This window comes from Perissodus microlepis, chromosome 17, assembly GCF_051167445.1.
Source record: "Perissodus microlepis isolate ML-2025 ecotype Zambia chromosome 17, ASM5116744v1, whole genome shotgun sequence".
NCBI lineage: Eukaryota > Metazoa > Chordata > Actinopteri > Cichliformes > Cichlidae > Perissodus > Perissodus microlepis.
The window spans coordinates 37613496-37630128 of record NC_140477.1 but is presented as its reverse complement, the minus strand read 5'-3'; the positions used below and the strand labels follow the sequence as shown (position 1 = coordinate 37630128).

Sequence of the window (16633 nt, the reverse complement as noted above, 5' to 3'; positions counted from 1 at the left end):
GAGGCTCGAATAGGTTGCACGTGAGACTCCATTATCAGCAACTTCTGGTATGAATGTGTGTGGATGTATGCATGTGGCTGGACTGTGATGGACTGACGACTAAAAGTTTTAACTGATTTGATACTGAGACAAGAACGGTGCCGACTTTAGGATTAGTAAATGTCCACAAACAATTCACCCAGCCGGTAAAAGAAGGGTGGATGTTTTGTCTTGCTTTGTTTTGTTTTTGCAGGAGCAGAAGGATGACAGAGACTAAAGGCTAAAGACTAAAAGGCTAAAGACTAAAGACTAAACATGAGTGTGAACTGCAGACTGAACCCTTTGGTGGCTAATTTTGAGTTACTGATGTTTGCATTAAGAAAATTGTGTTTTAGTAGCTGTGTTTCGATTAATGTATCACATTATATTGTTGGGAAGGTTAAATGCTAGAGTGAAGAAAAGCTTTGATTTCACTCATGACTGAACATGTTATTATTAACCATAGCAGCCCACTGTAAAGAGTCAATTAACTTTTATAGAGGAAAAAAAAAAGCCAAAAAACTCTATTAATATCTATGAATAACAGGGAAATGGTAGGCTTGTCACACTCAAAATGGAGATATGTAACAATAAACACTGGTCCCCGTCATTTAGGTCCTTTCATTGAAATAGTCAATAATTTAGAAAAGTAGAGATATAACCGACAGGGGCATGTGATAGGATGTAGTGCTGCACAAGAACAAGAGCAAAATAAAGATAAATTATTGTGTTTAGCTTTGATAAATTCAAATTAAAATGTACCATTACACTCAGAGGTTCAATATGAAATCAAATATATGCTAATTTTGTATGAAGTACATGACTGATAACTGTTCTGTCCTGAGCTTTTGTTTTTACAGCACCCACTTGACCACACCAACAGTTTCTCGCCACCAACAGGGGGTACTTGCAAAGAATAGGGAGGAATATCATCAGAAGTGGGAAAGGTAAGCCCCAAAAGGGGGTGATAACACCATAACTTTCACTTATGGTCAAATTCTCAAAATTTGACCCCAAACATGAAAAATTCTTCAAACATTTAGAGACAGAGTGGAGTTCTAGATAAATATAATGTGCCAAACCACATGCGGATGGAGAGTTGGAATCGATAAGATGGTGAAATAACATGCAGGAAAATGTTGATCATATTGATTATGTTTATTCCAGTGTGCAGAGCAAGGTTATTATCGTTAACGAAAACAAACGAAATAACGAAAACTAGAAGTGAAAAAACATTTTCGTTAACGAAAATAAAAATAAAATTAAAAAAAGGAAAACTAACTAGAACTGTAATGAGTGTTCACAAAACTAACTAAAATTAACTGAATTTATAGCAAAAATGTGTTTAGTTTCATTGAGGTGTGCGTGTCCTACAATAGTCAAGGGTGAAAATGAAGTTTAGCTTCCAGATTTTTTCTTGCTGTGTCTCATTATGCCAGCAGGTGGCAGCACGTTAGTCGAGTCGTCTGTGTCGCTGCTCCGTCCACGCGCAGAATCATGTCAGGAAAAGTCGGGAGAAAGCGCCAGAGTCCAATTTGGGATTACTTTGAATATGACTGTGTTTTGGATAAAGCAAGTGTCTTGTAGTGGAAAGAGACAAATTATGAGGGACATTTCTAAAGGAAAAAAATCCCACAAACCTTAAAGTGCACTTGAAAAGCTCACACAAGAAGGCTAACCTAGCTTACCTTGAGAAGGTAAGGGAGCACACTCAACCCTCATCCCCAGAAAACAGAAGCTAACCCCAGGCAAGGCAGCGTGATGCATCCTGAGACAACAGGACGGGGACATCTACACAACTGTGTGAGTCAGTTGCCTTCACAAAGTTTATCAATTCACTTGAACCAAAATTACGAACACCTGTCGCTGCAAGAGTTAATAGTCTCATTGGGGCCAAGATATACATTTTATAGTTGCCTGGAATCAATGGTTGTTCATCTGCCTTTATTTATTTATTTATTTATTTATTTAAAGAACCCATAGGTGGGAATGTGAGTTGTCTGTCTCTGAGTGTTAGCCCTGCGACAGACAGGCGACCTGTCCAGGGTGCAGTATGGTAGCTGGAATAGCTACATACCCAAGGATAAGCAGAAGAGCATGACTGATATGATGAAACTGGGATTTTGTTACACTTAATTTTTGCAAACACAACTAAAACTATAACTGAAACTAATCAAAGCTAAACTGAAACTAAGGATTTTCAAAAAATAAAAACTAAACTAAACTAGCAAACAATTGGTAAAAACTAATTAAAACTGATATAAGATTGAAAATCTGAAGTCAAAACTAAATCAAAATAAAAACTAATGAAAACTGCAAAACTATTAAAACCCTGGTGCAGAGATTGGCTAATCTGACCAGCAAATGTTATAAAATGGATTGCCAGAACGGTCAGCGTTAGATTCACCTTTGACAGTCCAGACTAAGATGGCGTTGGACATCTTCAGGGCGGAAAAGGGTTGGTGTGACCAAGGTGTGGTTTGGCTTGTTGCATGTATATTTCAAGTTGATATGGCTCTGGATGGACCAGTTACCAGGGCATGGAAGGAGGACGGACTCATTAAATGAGAAGAAGGAATTTTCTGGGGTTGAAGATCCTCTGGGTGAGTGGTTGACTAAAAGCATGCATAAAATAAAAGCTATTTTTTGTTATTGATTGGTAATAGATTGATAATTGGCCACATTTACAGCTGTATTGACTTGTTGTGGACGCAGTCTACTTCATGTTTAAGCACTCTAATTAACAGATTGAAAATAGTGACATTAAAGGACGAATATGCAGCACCACCCTGTCAGGTGCCAGTGACGGTGGGGCTCAGTGATGAATCAGGCGAGCTGGATTCATGGCTGAATCAAAACATAGATTCCCCTGCTGTGGACAGTGAGGGAAAAACAGGGGGAAATAAAATTTGAAAGAGGCATTTATAAACGTTTATGTGTATTAACTGTTACGGATTCAAATATTGGGGATGGATACAAGAGGAAAAAACCAAAATAACAACACTGGTCCGGCCGGGTTGAGTCAAACGATGATTTTAATGATCACACGCGTGGGAGATGGACACCGTACGCAGACAGCATCAGATCTCAAAATGGTGGAGCATTGATCAAACTCTTATAGCCTCTAGTGGCCCCCACCTAATCATAAAAGCCTCAACATTCACATTCTTTCTCTCACACGGTGCCTAAGCTACGACCTTGGCTCCCTGTTTATCTGCTCCTGCTGAGATGGGGCAGAAAACCTCTCCAGTATGTTCTGTTCTCTTCTAATCAGACAAATAAGGCGATGACTTTCTGCAAACACTATTTCTTATAACTCAGCAGTATAATGCATCATAAAACAATATCATTCATTCACAATAAATCAGCAGTCTAATGTAATGCAACTCAGCTTAACAAATGCAATAGTTATCACCTTCTTCTAATTCAGGAGAATAATGCAAACTAAAACTACATAATAATTCACCATCTTTAATTAAGGGTCTAACATGGCATAAAATAATATTATAATCTCACACTCCCCCTGTTGTGCTCTTTAGAATAAAGAGCTCACCTACACCCTGTAGTCCAGTGCGGCCGGGTTCATTCCTTCTTACCCCTGAGGCCCTTTGTCCCCCTGTTGGGTGAACTATATGTGAGATGACCTCTGAGTTTGCGCAGTTCAGATGCAAGAAGAACTATTATTCCAACAGTAGCAGGTACAGATGACACTCCCCAGTTCTCCCCAGTTCTCCCACAGCTTTATTTTGGTGCTACCTTATACCCTTCAGACGTACTCAGACTAGAACCTCTGTCTGAGGAGCTTTTAGCCTTTATTTTATTGCTGCAGCCACCAGTGTCTTCCAGTTGGGTGATCCTCTGCTCTTCTTTCTTTAACCTCAGGGGTTAGACAACCCTTCAGTCGTTGCACAGATCAGGGGATTATTCTGCCCCGATTTCAAACAACGATCTGTGTATCCTCAGGTCACAGCTGTGTCCCCCAGAAAAAGGAACAGGAACGTGTCCCCCTTTTGACCAAGAGCCTCTCGAACCTCGTTGGTCTGGTGTTCCTGGATCTCCACCAACCCCTTCATGGTTATTGCTGTGTTTATGGGATCCATCCTTTTGAGGTGACTAATCGGAGCCCAAACGCCATGACACTTGGACCCAGTTGGTGTCTCGGCAGTCACTGTGTCTGCCTCTGCTGCGAAGGATCCTCGTATATCTGTGACCTCGTCTGGTGTCTGTTCCTTTCTCTGTAAGAGACAGAAAACCAAAACACCTCTCTGCCTAGCCCTAATAATCTACTGTTGTTATCTACTGATCCTCTGGTGATTCAGAATTGGTTTAGAATATCCAGAATGTCCCAGGGACTTATTCTAATCATATCCTATGTGTGTGTAAGCGTGTTTGCATTTAGCCCTCTGCACTCAAAGTCAATACATGCAATATATCAGTCCGGACCATCACGCCGGACGAAGCTTATGACCTTCAAAAGACCGAGTGCCAACTCATTATAAGCACATTTGCAAGGTGTGTATGAAAATGATTAAAACCACTCATTCTAATAAAAGACATCAAAAACAAATTAGCCGTCTTTAATTCTAACATCTGTCCCCCGTTTTCACAAAAATCATGTGTTTCCTTCCGCCTACCGTCCCACGGTTTCCTCTCCAGTGTGGTACTCAGCTTCTCATGAACACAGGCTTTTATCTTCTAAACGCTATTCAGTTCATTTCAATGATTCACGCTTAAACATGGAAATAATGATTTATGCTTCTCACTGGTTCTCTAAAAAAAGTCCGGAAACCTTTTGGGTCATTATTAGCTTAAGCTGTACCATACCTAAGTTATTAAAACACAAATGAAGTCATAAAAATTTTGCATCCGTGGCACCCAGACTCTGGAATAACCTCCCCGTTCATATTCGCACTGCCGAGTCTATCCAGTCTTTTAAATTACGTCTTAAAACTTATTTTTTTACTTTGGCTTTTGATTCTGTCTAGTTGGCTGTTTTAGCTTGTTGCGTTGTTACCTATTGTTTGTTGTCCTCTTTTATTGTTTGTTTTAACTGTCTCATGTTTTTATTGACTGTGAAGCACCATAGTCAACACTGTTGTTTTAATATGTGCTATATAAATAAATTTTGATTTGATTTGATTTGATTTGATAAAAATGTTCATATAACCCTTGTTTGATGTTAAAACTCAACTTCCCCCCTTTTTTGACACATTCCCATGTGTCAAATCAACGGCGCTAGAAAATTAAAAGAAAAGGTTAGTGACCTCATCTCTCAGAAAGTATCAGACCTTCTCCTATCCAGTGTCGTTGCTCCAGTCCTGTCATCCTGTGCCAGGGAATGAAATCAATTTAATTGTCATGTTAGATCTGTTCAACTCCTGGCTCCGCCCAGAGCCTGCGTCCGCAGAATTGCCAAGAAACAAAACCTGTATTAATATGAACTTCACTTGAATATGGACTTGTTGACTACTTCTGACACAGCAAAGGAACATCCTCTCCTTCCCGAGGACAGGCACTGACTCCCACTTATCTCTTGGAGCCAACTGTCCCTTATGGAGACACAACATTGCAGCTACAAGGTTTCCCAGATTTGTTAAGTTGATCTGTGTGTAATGCTCTGAATCAGGTATGTAATATTAAATGAATGTCGTTTAATCGATGGCATCAGTGATTATCTCAGTTTGTACGACAGAGAGGACCGTTGCAACACATTTCGGGTATGTTAGGTGCAAGGTGTAGTAATATGCCATCAACACCAACATTCCTTCCCAGAAATCCTCCAAGGGGAGAGTGGTCACTGGTATGTTTCCTACAGCAACAATGCTGGTTGTCCCATCAAAAAGCAGCACTGGGGAGGAGAGAGGCCGCTTCTCCAAGTATAGCATCTTCACCTGGCTAGAAAAGCACAAAAAAAGGACAAATTCTTCAAGATTTTAAATGAAAGGGTTGCTGTGCATCCAAACAGCTTAAGACACAAAAAGCAAAAGCAAGAATGTTTAGAATGATTTACTGTTGGAATAGAAGAAATAAATGAAATTTTGGAAATGTATTAATTCTGAGCATGAATTTTCTCTAGTTTGCAGCATTTTTATCATGTATATTTGTGCTTTTTTTCTCATTTGTTTTTTTAAACTTTTTCTTAAAACTTTGTTACATATTCTAGTTTTTGAAGGCCTTTTTAAATATATCATTTTACTGCTTCTACTTGTATCCTAACTGCAATGTGCTTTTGCTCTGTGCTGCCTCTCTGGAGTAGGTTTTGAATAACAATTAAGAAATCCTGAATAAGGAGTAATTTAATCCCTGCTGAATTGAACTTTGACCCTCTCTTATTAAGCATGAAAAGCAAAACAATAATATAATAATAATAATAATACAAGTAAATGGAGTACAAGTTACAGTGGCTGGTATTGCAGCTGTTCTCACCTTGAGGATATGAAGGAGAGCCTCACTGGCACTTCCCAGCCGCTTTGGTGGTGCAGTTGGTGAAGGAAAAAGAGATGGAAGTGCATTGAAGAGAGTGACAGTAAACTCCACTGTGGACAGAGAAAAGCAGAGGTGGGACCAAGTCATTGTTTTGCAAGTCTCAAGTAAGTCTCAAGTCTTTATCCTCAAGTCACAAGTCAAGTCTCAAGTAATGTCAGGCAAGTCAGAGTCGAGTCTCAAGTCACTGGTGTAAAAGTCCGAGTAAAGTCACAAGTCTGAAATTTTGAATTTTAAGTCCTTTCGAGTCTTTAAAAAAAAAAAAAAAATGAAAAAAGCATGTTGCAGTTATGCTAAATGTAAATATTAGACCGTGTAATTTTTAAATCTGTGTTTTTCTCAACACATGACAAAATAGTGAACTTAGAAAATATACACAAATTGTGAAATTGCACCTCTTTAAAATGCAGCTCAATTAAACTTAGCTCCTAGAATAATTTTCACCGACAGTTCTGAGATAAGCTGCATGTTATTCTTGGATGCGCTTGTAGGACCGGCTTTAAAATCGCATGACAAAAATATCATACACATTAAAAAAAACTGCATCACCAACGTAGCCTGGACAACATTTGCTAGTTAGATGAAGTCAGCTATCTCATCGTAGCATATTTATATGCATATTTATAATCATACGGTTCTTGGAGTGAGTGCATACACTCATGAAGTTTAGTAACTTCATGAGTGCATACACTCATGAAGTTTAGTAACTTCAGGTCACTGCAACAAGCCCAGGTACAGTTTAGCGACGGATGGGTGCAGGACCTTGAAATGCACCGTGTAGAACGAACGACCATCGTACGAACAAGTTTACCAGTCTCACAAATCGTCTTCATAAATACACATTCGTTAACAGTTTATTAATAGGACCTTTAAGCTCAACGGTAATTAATTAGTAGTGGAAATAATTTCTGGTTCGCATTACAGAAATGTGGCAGTGACAATAATACTGTATGCTGTAATCGTACTGTGCAATTAGTGATACAAAACAACTGTTTTACCCTGTGAATAAAAGTATATGTTTTTGTCAATGTACCATGGTAATAACAGAAGCAAAACACAATATTGTGTCAGGACAATTCACTGTTTATGCACAATAAACAAAGGAGCATAGCACCACAATTTCTGTTCAGCGCCAGACTTGCTTGTAACCTATATCACCAATTATGTTAAGAAAAATGACGTATTAACTACAACAGCAGACTGACCTTTGTGGGAATGCTTGGAGCAGACTAACCTGTGAGCTGGAGCGTTCTGGGACGTTATATTTGCTCTTTGAATGGCTGCAATCCAGGTCATCCGTGGCTCTTTGTTACTTCGGAAACATGGCTCGAAAAATTTCTGTTCAACGACGTAATCCGATAACAACCGATCTCTTTACCCGTCGGCTTCCCGTGGCTGTCGTGCGACCGGCTATTGCAGTTAATAATACAACAGCTTCTTGCCATTTTTTTGTTTCTTTTTATCGCTGTGTGACTGATTTCAATTGAAAGCCTGCGTGCGCTAGTACCTCTTGCCACGAGTTTCCAGAATCCTTTGCGGTTTTACCCCTGAGTGATGTCACATTTTCAATCTCTATATAATATGCATGTTAAATTTTATATTTGGGGTGAAATATCAAGTCTTTTCAAGTAAACCGGTTCAAGTCCAATTCAAGTCCCAGGTCATTGGTGTAAAAGTCCAAGTCAAGTCACAAGTCTTAGAACATTTTTTCAAGTCAAGTCTAAAGTCATAAAATTAATGACTCGAGTCTGACTCGAGTCCAAGTCATGTGACTCGAGTCCACACCTCTGGAGAAAAGTATCTTAATAAAGTAATCTGAACATATCTGATGTATGGATTTAATGTATGAAAAGGCCACTTACCTCCACTTACCTCCAAGGGGAGAGGAGGTTTCAGGACCTTCTTCCAAATGCCATAGAATTGCACCTTCGAACAAAACTCTGCCCATCTACCCTTCATGTGATCTATGTATTTGCAGTTGGAACCACCAACGATGTGATGCAGTTCATCCATCGGCTATGACAAGGTTGTGCTCAGTTAGTCAAGAACCCTATCCAGAGAAAAGCAAGGAATTTAACTGAAGGTAGTTGAACTTACATTTCGAATATCTTTGAAGCACAGGTATGCTTCAAATATGTTTGTGGGCCTGTCTTCTTCCCTTGTAACATTTGCATTAATAAAAGCTCGCCTGGCCTCAAACTCCAGGTCCAAAATTTGAGCAACGTCACTTTGGTTGGGTTTTGCATTTGGTTTCTTATACATGTTGCTCAAGGTTTTGTAATGTCTTGCCTGCATCTTCAGGCTGTCATGGTCTGCTAGGGAAAGCAAAGAGCAATTGTAAGACAAGGTGTAACTAGACTTCAGACAATCCAGATTTTTCTAATCAGTAATTTCTAACAAGGTTGTAGGATTATTTTTAAGTTACTGTTTTCAGTTTAATATTTATGAGAATTAATGTTTAGGTTAAATATGTTTAAGTAATGAACTGACCCTATATGTCCTGATCATTTCCCTTTATGTCCTTGTCCTATAATGATCATGGATTTATGTTAATTGTTACTTCGAACAGAATCAAATATTAAAAGGAAAGTTAAAGATGCCCATGAATAAAATCATTTTACAAGGTACAGTTTGTTTACTGTGTATACCGTTCACAACAGTGTGGACAGTGATTATGAGCTGATGGATAAAAATCTTTTAGGTAATTTGATCTATGACAGAAACACTGTGATAAAGCATGATAGATGTGACCAGCATGAGGATTTACATGTGTAAATAATCAGTACTGAATAACACCCACTACAACACAAGGTATTAAAATATATACTATTGTCTGGTGATTGTGTGCAACACTGTGTGTGTGCTATGGCTGACTGGCAAGATGGTATGAGGGATATATCATATGTTGACACACCATTGTGATTTGTGGAATACAAATAGAAAGGGGTTCATTGTTGTAGCCATATGGTGGAACGGTTTGTAAGAGGAGACAGTCAGCAGATAGAGAGGTAGCTAAGGGTGACGGTGGACTTACCAACATCGTCATCTGGAGTTGGTGGACCTATAGCAGCCCTGGGTGCAGAGCATGAGGCTGACTTAGATAATAGTGGTGAAGCCAGGGTATTATTGTTTGACTGTGTTGGTACAGTAGAGTGTAGCTGGAATTTTGATGCTTTCTCTGAGAAAAAAAGTAGAGGATGAACAGAATTTAATAACAGGAAATGGCTAGAAAGTTACGGCAAATATTCAAAACGGTCTAAATCTTGCAATACACTCTGAATAGAAAACTGAGGGCAAAAGTTTGAAGTTTTATATGTCCAAAAGTCATTACTACAGCAGACCAAAGTACACACCTGCATTTGAGTTGTCCTTGCTGAGGTCAAGTATGGTATAGTCACTTGAAGCACTTGCTTCACCACTTAGGTCACCTTCAGTTCCATTGCCTGTGTCGTCTGAGCTGAAAATAATCTTCCTGGGCCTGCCTCGCTGCAGCATGGAGCCCTGCTTCCTCCTTGGAGACTTCATATTTTGGAGTCGTTTGTACAGTTTGGTGTAGATGGTCAGCTGTGGTAAAATAATATATATTTGTACATTCTTTGTTTATCTCGCTCAATTTTAGATATTGTAGTGGGTAAAGAATGACTTACGTATGGCATGTGTGTGTCAGCATCACGTAACATAAGGTAATAGTCGACAATCTTCTGTGACATTGCTCTCATTTCAAGTTTGGATGGGTGTCTTACTTCTTTCCTCATGGGACTAGCACGGAGGATTGCAACCATGCTGGTGACTGTGTTCCTTATAAGTCTGCAACAGAGCTCCTTCGACATCTTACAGTCCTTTTCCTTTCCACTGTGAAGCAATGCAAAGTACTGACTGCGCACCATGTCCAGTTCTGAATCTGTATACACCACATACTCCGGTGGGTCTGGCATTTTCATTGTTTTGTCAGCAGTGTAGGAAATGGGAGTGGAAGTTTGAGGCTGACATTCAGACACATCAAAGCCTAAGGGTTTACTCCCACTTCGATGGCAAGTGTTGGCATCTTGTTCAGCAGTCTTAAGCAATAACAGTTGCGGGATATAAAAAAAAATACACAATTAGGCAAATTAATGCTAGACAGTAATATATTCTAGCATTAATTATAATATCAATAATATTAATGATAACATTAATTATAATATTCTTAGTTACAACACAGACAGTATGGCATCGTCAAACGCATCCAAGCCGTGACAGCAGTTCTCTAGCTCGGTTCCAAAGCCTCACAGTAGCAATATCCCACAGCTGAAGTCATTTAGCTAATGATCATGTTAGCTAGCTTGCTAACTAGCGGCCCTCACAAAACACGACTTTATCTTAATAGCGCAGCTATACTATAGTGTCGTTCATAAATGTACTTACTGAACTTAATGTTACCAACCTTAAACTATTGTTCGTTTTTTTTTAAATAAATAATTTTTATCTTGGTAACGGTCCAGTTGGTTAACAAAGCAGGGAAAACGATTTGGTCCCGAGAAAGTAAGGTCATGACAGGAACTGAGAATGTGCAGAAAATTATTTATATTTTTTTTTTCAAAGTACACAAAATTCAAAAATGAAGTCTAAAATGCTTATTGCCTAAAAATAAATATAGCTGATATAATTTAAAACTGAAAAATTGGATAATTAAGGAAAAATATATTTTTAAAATTGCCTACATTTCCCATGGTCCCACACTCTCATCTGTGGCCTTCGGTGGAGAGCGGTAAAGTATGCCGCATGGCTACAGCGCATAAACAGTTCACCATGGCGCTCTGGAGATGTATGATCTGTTTTATCTTTGTTTCTTTAACTCTGAATGTGCTCCTTAGCCACATAAATGCAGCTCGTGGTCGAAGGCAGGATTTGGTGGTTTATTGTGGAAAAGATGGCTGTGAACAGGAGTTTTTAACTCGTTCTTTCGCCACATTAAACGGACGCACCCTCTGTATTTGACGAATGGAAACCCACCAAGAGGATGGAGGATCCCCCCAACGTCCCACTCTGTGGGATCAGAAAATTGTCGTGGTTCTGTGTTTGCCAACCGTGGTACTACAACAACAACCAGCACTGTGGAAATATCAGCTGGTGGATCTTTGCCTGAAGCGCAGGAGCCTCAGGTTGACAGCCCGGTCACAATAAGTGTTAACCTAAATAAAATGTAGTGTGCCTTCTGATGACACAGCCATGGTCCTATATTACTTTTACTCATTTTCTCCATTTTTAATCAGGCGTTTTTCACTATGGTTGGATTGTAAATCACCAGGATGAGTGTAAAGGTCACGCTGCAGCCGGAGCAGGCACGCACTCTGCGGCTGTCATGTCTCCTGGTGTAGTTTGCATCAAAGACACTTTGCTTGTTTAAATCGTTCATGTGGCAGCAATTTGGGTATCTCGTAGGAGTTACAAATGCTCAGTACAGTTACAGATAAGACAGTATTTGGAAGCCCTGTAAAAAAAGTAAACAAAAAAATACAAAATCTATTGGCCAGAAATACTGCCAAAACGTATGGGCATGATTCTTTGGAAAATTAAATAAAATAATAAATGCATACAATAAAAATATGACATATACTTATATAAACATCAATTCTACCTGCAAATCTAAATTACATTATTTTAAAATACATAAATAACGGGCACGGTGGTTAGCACTGTTGCCGCACAGCAAGAAGGTCCTGAGTTCAATTCCACCATCAGGCCGGGGGCTTTCTGTGTGGAGTTTGCATGTTCTCCCCGTGTTTGCGTGGGTTCCCTCCGGGTACTCCGGCTTCCTCCCACTGTCCAAAGACATGCAGCTTGTGGGGATAGGTTAATTGGATAATCCAAATTGCCACTAGGTGTGAATGTGTGAGTGGGGATAGGCTCCAGCGCCCCCCGCGACCCTGAAAAGGATAAGCGGAAGCGAATGGATGGATGGATGGATGGATAAATAATTTAATAAATACAACAAACATGTAAACAAACTAATATCTAAGTGCGAACAAAAATTCATTAATTACAAGATAAAATCTCGTTCTCATGAACACAATCTCTTGTCTTGTCTCATCAGAAAATGGGCAACCCCTTTTTTTTATTGTCTTTAACTACTTTTCCATTTCTTCCATTTCACAGCTTTAACAGTAATCACTGTCATTCACTTTGTTTTTGTTTCTTTGTTTTTATGGTCTAATCATCAGGTGTAACTGATTATACCTGTTGTGTAAGAATTTTAGAATTGGCCAAGTGTTTGGAGTAACTTTGTTATTCTGCTCTAAAGGAAGAAGCTGCTACTACAACATCCTTTACCAGACCTGTTGCGGCTTTCGCTATCAGTGTTCAAAAACAGTGCCACTAATCACAGGTATGTCATAGTCTTAATGGATCAATACAGTACATAATGCATTCAATATCTTACTTGTTTATAATGACATTCAAACTTTTTATATAAATGCAGAATAAGTTACTTTGTTTGTCAAATATTTTCACAGAGAACGGTCAAACATATCATCTCAGGAGTGCAACAATATCAGGCAGTTCTTCTGGATACGCTCAAGGAAAAATTGAGGACAGTGTTTGAAGATCATGCCGAGAGAACCACTCAGCTTCAAGATGAGGCGTTGGCTACATTTGATAAGTTCATGGATCCTTTCTCCAGCATTGCTATGGACAGAGTAGAGCCATAGGGGAACTGTTCAGCCCAGTCAACGCAGAGGAAGTAGTAGTATCCCAGAAGATTTGTTGGGTAAAGCAAGGTCTTTGAAGGGTCATGTCCATAAGCAACAAAAGTTTTTACTACGTACCATTAATTGAAAGTGTAAAGCAGTTGTTGACTGATGAGAGAATCTGTTGAACACTGCACCACAAAGAAGCAGAGAGGGATTCTTCTATGATTTAACAAACGGATCCCTCTTTACATCTCACCCCATATTTACAGGCCAAATGCATTGCAATTAATACTGTACACAATTATAATATGTAACCCGTTAGGGTCCCATGCTTCTGCAAACACATTGGTTATGTTTTATTGTACTTTAGAAAATATTGATTCAAAATTTAGGTCAAAGTTAGCTGCAATATGACTTTCTTGCTATCGCTAAAGGAAATGACATTTCTCAGTGAGGTGTTGATGTTGTACCGAAAAGAATTCTTCAAGATCTATCAGTGCTTTACAATGGTGTAAGGATTGAAATGTCAAATGGTGAAATTGAATAGTTTGGTGTTTTTTATAGCCAGTTGCGGAAACATGCTATCCCAGCATGAGATTGCTGGCTTTAAAGAAGGGGTTGGTTTTGCTTATAGCAAATACAGACACTGTGAATACAACGACAACAAATTGAAACAGTCTTGTGGACAGATGCTGATTCTTTTGAAAAAGCAAGAACAAAGAGCAAGAACAAATAAGTTCTTGCTCCCATTAGTTCTTTACAAACTGTATTGCGACTGAAAAGTAAGATTGAAGAACACCTGTATCAGTTCATGCTACAGAATTAGCACATGAGCTCATTGATTATACTTCATACCGTTCTATTAGTTTCAGGGAAATTGTGTTTGTGCCAATAACATAGAGTCTTTCTGATATCATTTCCCTGCACCAACGTATTTTCTTAGTGTAGTGTTCTGATGTCGGTTAACAAACCCTCATCAAATGTTCCCTAAACCAATGTTAGTGTTGTGCCACAATAATGCTGGCATGCTGGGACAAACGGCTGTCTCTGAAATGAGATTTGTATCATAGATTTTGGTAAAATGTTTTCTCTTTTATGTAAAAATTTGAAGTCAGACATGATTTTTGAATAGATCATGTTTTCAACAGATGCCTTGTGTGAATTTTTATTAAATCAAGCAAATGGAGTTTGTCACTGCATCTTGAAACAAGTTATATTTTGAGAGAGATCTGGTGAGAGACCTAATGTAGGCTATTTTAAGAGTTATTCTTTCCATTTCAGGATTTCTGTACTAATATAGACACAATTATATGGTTATTCTTGATTCAAGTTTATAATCTAAAATCAAGGCTTAGAAACAAGTATATCATTTTTAAAAGAAGGCAAATTATCTGGCCTGTCTAAAAATAAGATTTTAAATCATGGTAAGCACCAGATAATTTGCAGTGCAGTCACACTAAAAATCCCCCCAATATGTTTTATTGACTTTATTGTCCTTGTTTTGTGTTTCAGTGGCTACTGTTTACTTAAGCATTAATTGACCTTTTCAGTACCAAACACAATACATAGAGAAGTTACTTTTCAGTCTATGTTTATGTATTCAGATTACATATTGCAGCACACACAGGCCCAGATCTTCTGGAGGCTTGTGCATGGCAAAGTTGCCACTCTTAAAGTGATTATGTTTCATTACAGTGGAAATGGGAGAACAGGGTTTCCTGGTGCCTCCGGATCAATAACCCAGCTCTCGTTCTGTGAACACACGAACAGCTGCTTTACTCTCATGTCTCGGTACTTGTCAGGATGTTCATGAAAACGGTCCCTATCCTCCGAGGGGTGTGGATGACGATTATTGCTTATAGATTACCAGTATTTATCTTCTGTGTATCATCTCTTTTCATTTGCATTTCTCACAAATTGATCTAATTTGCGACTCTAGTGAAATCCATTGTGTTGTTATTATGAGCTGCAAAACAAGTGTTTTGTATGCAGATTTACAGTTCTGTGAAAAAGGGTTTGTCCTTTCCTCATTTCTTTCTCTTTTTCGGCAAAAATAAACTGTTTTAAATGATTTATTTATTAAGAAAAAAAGAGATCCAAACCTATCAAAAAAGTAATTACCACCTGAACCTAATCACCCTGGGCAGCAAGAACTGCAGTCAAATGTTTGTGATAACGGTAATGAGTCCTTTACATGGGTGTGGAGGAACTGTTTGAATTCAGCCAGACTGGGGGACTTTCACTTCAGTTCAGTTTGATTTATAAAATGCCAAATGACAACAACAGCTGCCTTCATTACGTATCCTCCCCGCTCCATTCAAAAGCATAACCCCTCTGGGACGGCCTTTTGTCTGCCTTCCTCTCTCCTGGTAGCATTTCATGCAGGACACCTGTCAGCAGCTTGTTTTGAGGTTGCAACTAACCACTCTTCCTAGATTGTATCATGTCATCTGAACGAGAACAAACAAAGTTGTTGAATTTCATGCAGATCCAACATGATTTAATTGCATTCACCCTAGAAACATGACATTATTTTGTTCAAATGACAAGCTAGACTTTTGTAAATGTAACAACCACCCAAATTCCCTTTTGTTGGGTGTATAACCAGTTGATATTATGTTCTAGTATCAAATACACATTTCTTTAATGGAAGCTGTTTAACAAATTGTATTGTTCCCTTCCACGATGGTTGCCAGTATCCACTAGTAAACTTTCAAAGCAAAATGTCTAATTTCACTGCAGTGACAGAAGGTAAATTTGTAAACTGACATTACATCTTCACTGAAATATAAATCAGCAGTTAAGGATTGTCAGTTTTTCAGTGTTTTGTCAACTCAATGACAGCATAGGAATGAGACCTTATAGCTTTTTTTCCACACAGGTTACCATCTTGAAAGAGAACAATACAAAACATTCTGATCAACATGTCAAGATCAAATTAACAATTATAAATGTAAATAATTTAACATAATGTTAGTAACCATCAACACTAAAAAAAATTACTGGATTGGCAAACACCTTCCTATTAACATTATCATTAACATTATGCATCTTAGCACAATTACTAACAAAAGAAAATAAAAATACCACTTGCATGTCACAACCTTTATTGAAGAGCCACAGAAATAACAGTGATACAGTGAATGTCAAAAAGTCCAGCACTGATCATACTGCCACATCTTGGTTCAACACATGAAACCATCAAAGCAATCTTACACCAACTGAATTAAACCTAAAATGCTGTTTCACACAGCCATAATGGGACTACTTAGGCTGAACAACTACATTTCTTCACTTTCGAAAACAAATAAACCAAAATGTACAAATGCACAGAGAGCAAAAAGTAAAAGAAAAGAACAAAACAGGCCCTGTTCACATGGCAGTTACAAAGTACACAACAATGATTTGTCCCTCTTCACCCACGACTGCAGACCTGCTGATGGTTCCAACACCATCATTAAGTT

The 16633-nt window shown here is 38.6% G+C and overlaps 1 protein-coding gene across 2 annotated transcripts; it reads right to left on the bottom strand.

Moving 5' to 3' along the window:
- Positions 1-3035: 3035 nt before the first annotated feature.
- Positions 3036-16601, bottom strand: LOC146370060 (uncharacterized). Of its 2 annotated transcripts, none has more exons than XM_084910062.1 (7): positions 10149-16601; positions 9855-10065; positions 9536-9679; positions 8599-8816; positions 8364-8517; positions 6445-6554; positions 3036-5913 (listed from the first exon to the last, which is right to left on the bottom strand). In XM_084910062.1, the coding sequence occupies exons 1-7, from the start codon at positions 10440-10442 to the stop codon at positions 5854-5856; spliced, it is 1191 nt and encodes a 396-aa protein (XP_084766188.1). In that variant the 5' UTR covers positions 10443-16601; the 3' UTR covers positions 3036-5853. The 2 variants fall into 2 exon arrangements, with proteins under 2 accessions (XP_084766188.1, XP_084766189.1); XM_084910063.1 differs by having other exon boundaries at positions 8599-8813.
- Between the last annotated feature and the right edge of the window lie 32 nt (positions 16602-16633).

What these genes read in the sequence shown, in the direction of transcription:
- LOC146370060 (XM_084910062.1), bottom strand. Translation starts at nt 10,442, where the DNA reads ATGAAAATGCCAGACCCACCGGAGTATGTGGTGTATACAGATTCAGAA. An exon ending in CTGACACACACATGCCATAC is followed by an intron (nt 10,066 to 10,148) that starts GTAAGTCATTCT and finishes ATTTTACCACAG; the next exon opens with CTGACCATCTACACCAAACT. An exon ending in CAAGGACAACTCAAATGCAG is followed by an intron (nt 9,680 to 9,854) that starts GTGTGTACTTTG and finishes TTTTTTTCTCAG; the next exon opens with AGAAAGCATCAAAATTCCAG.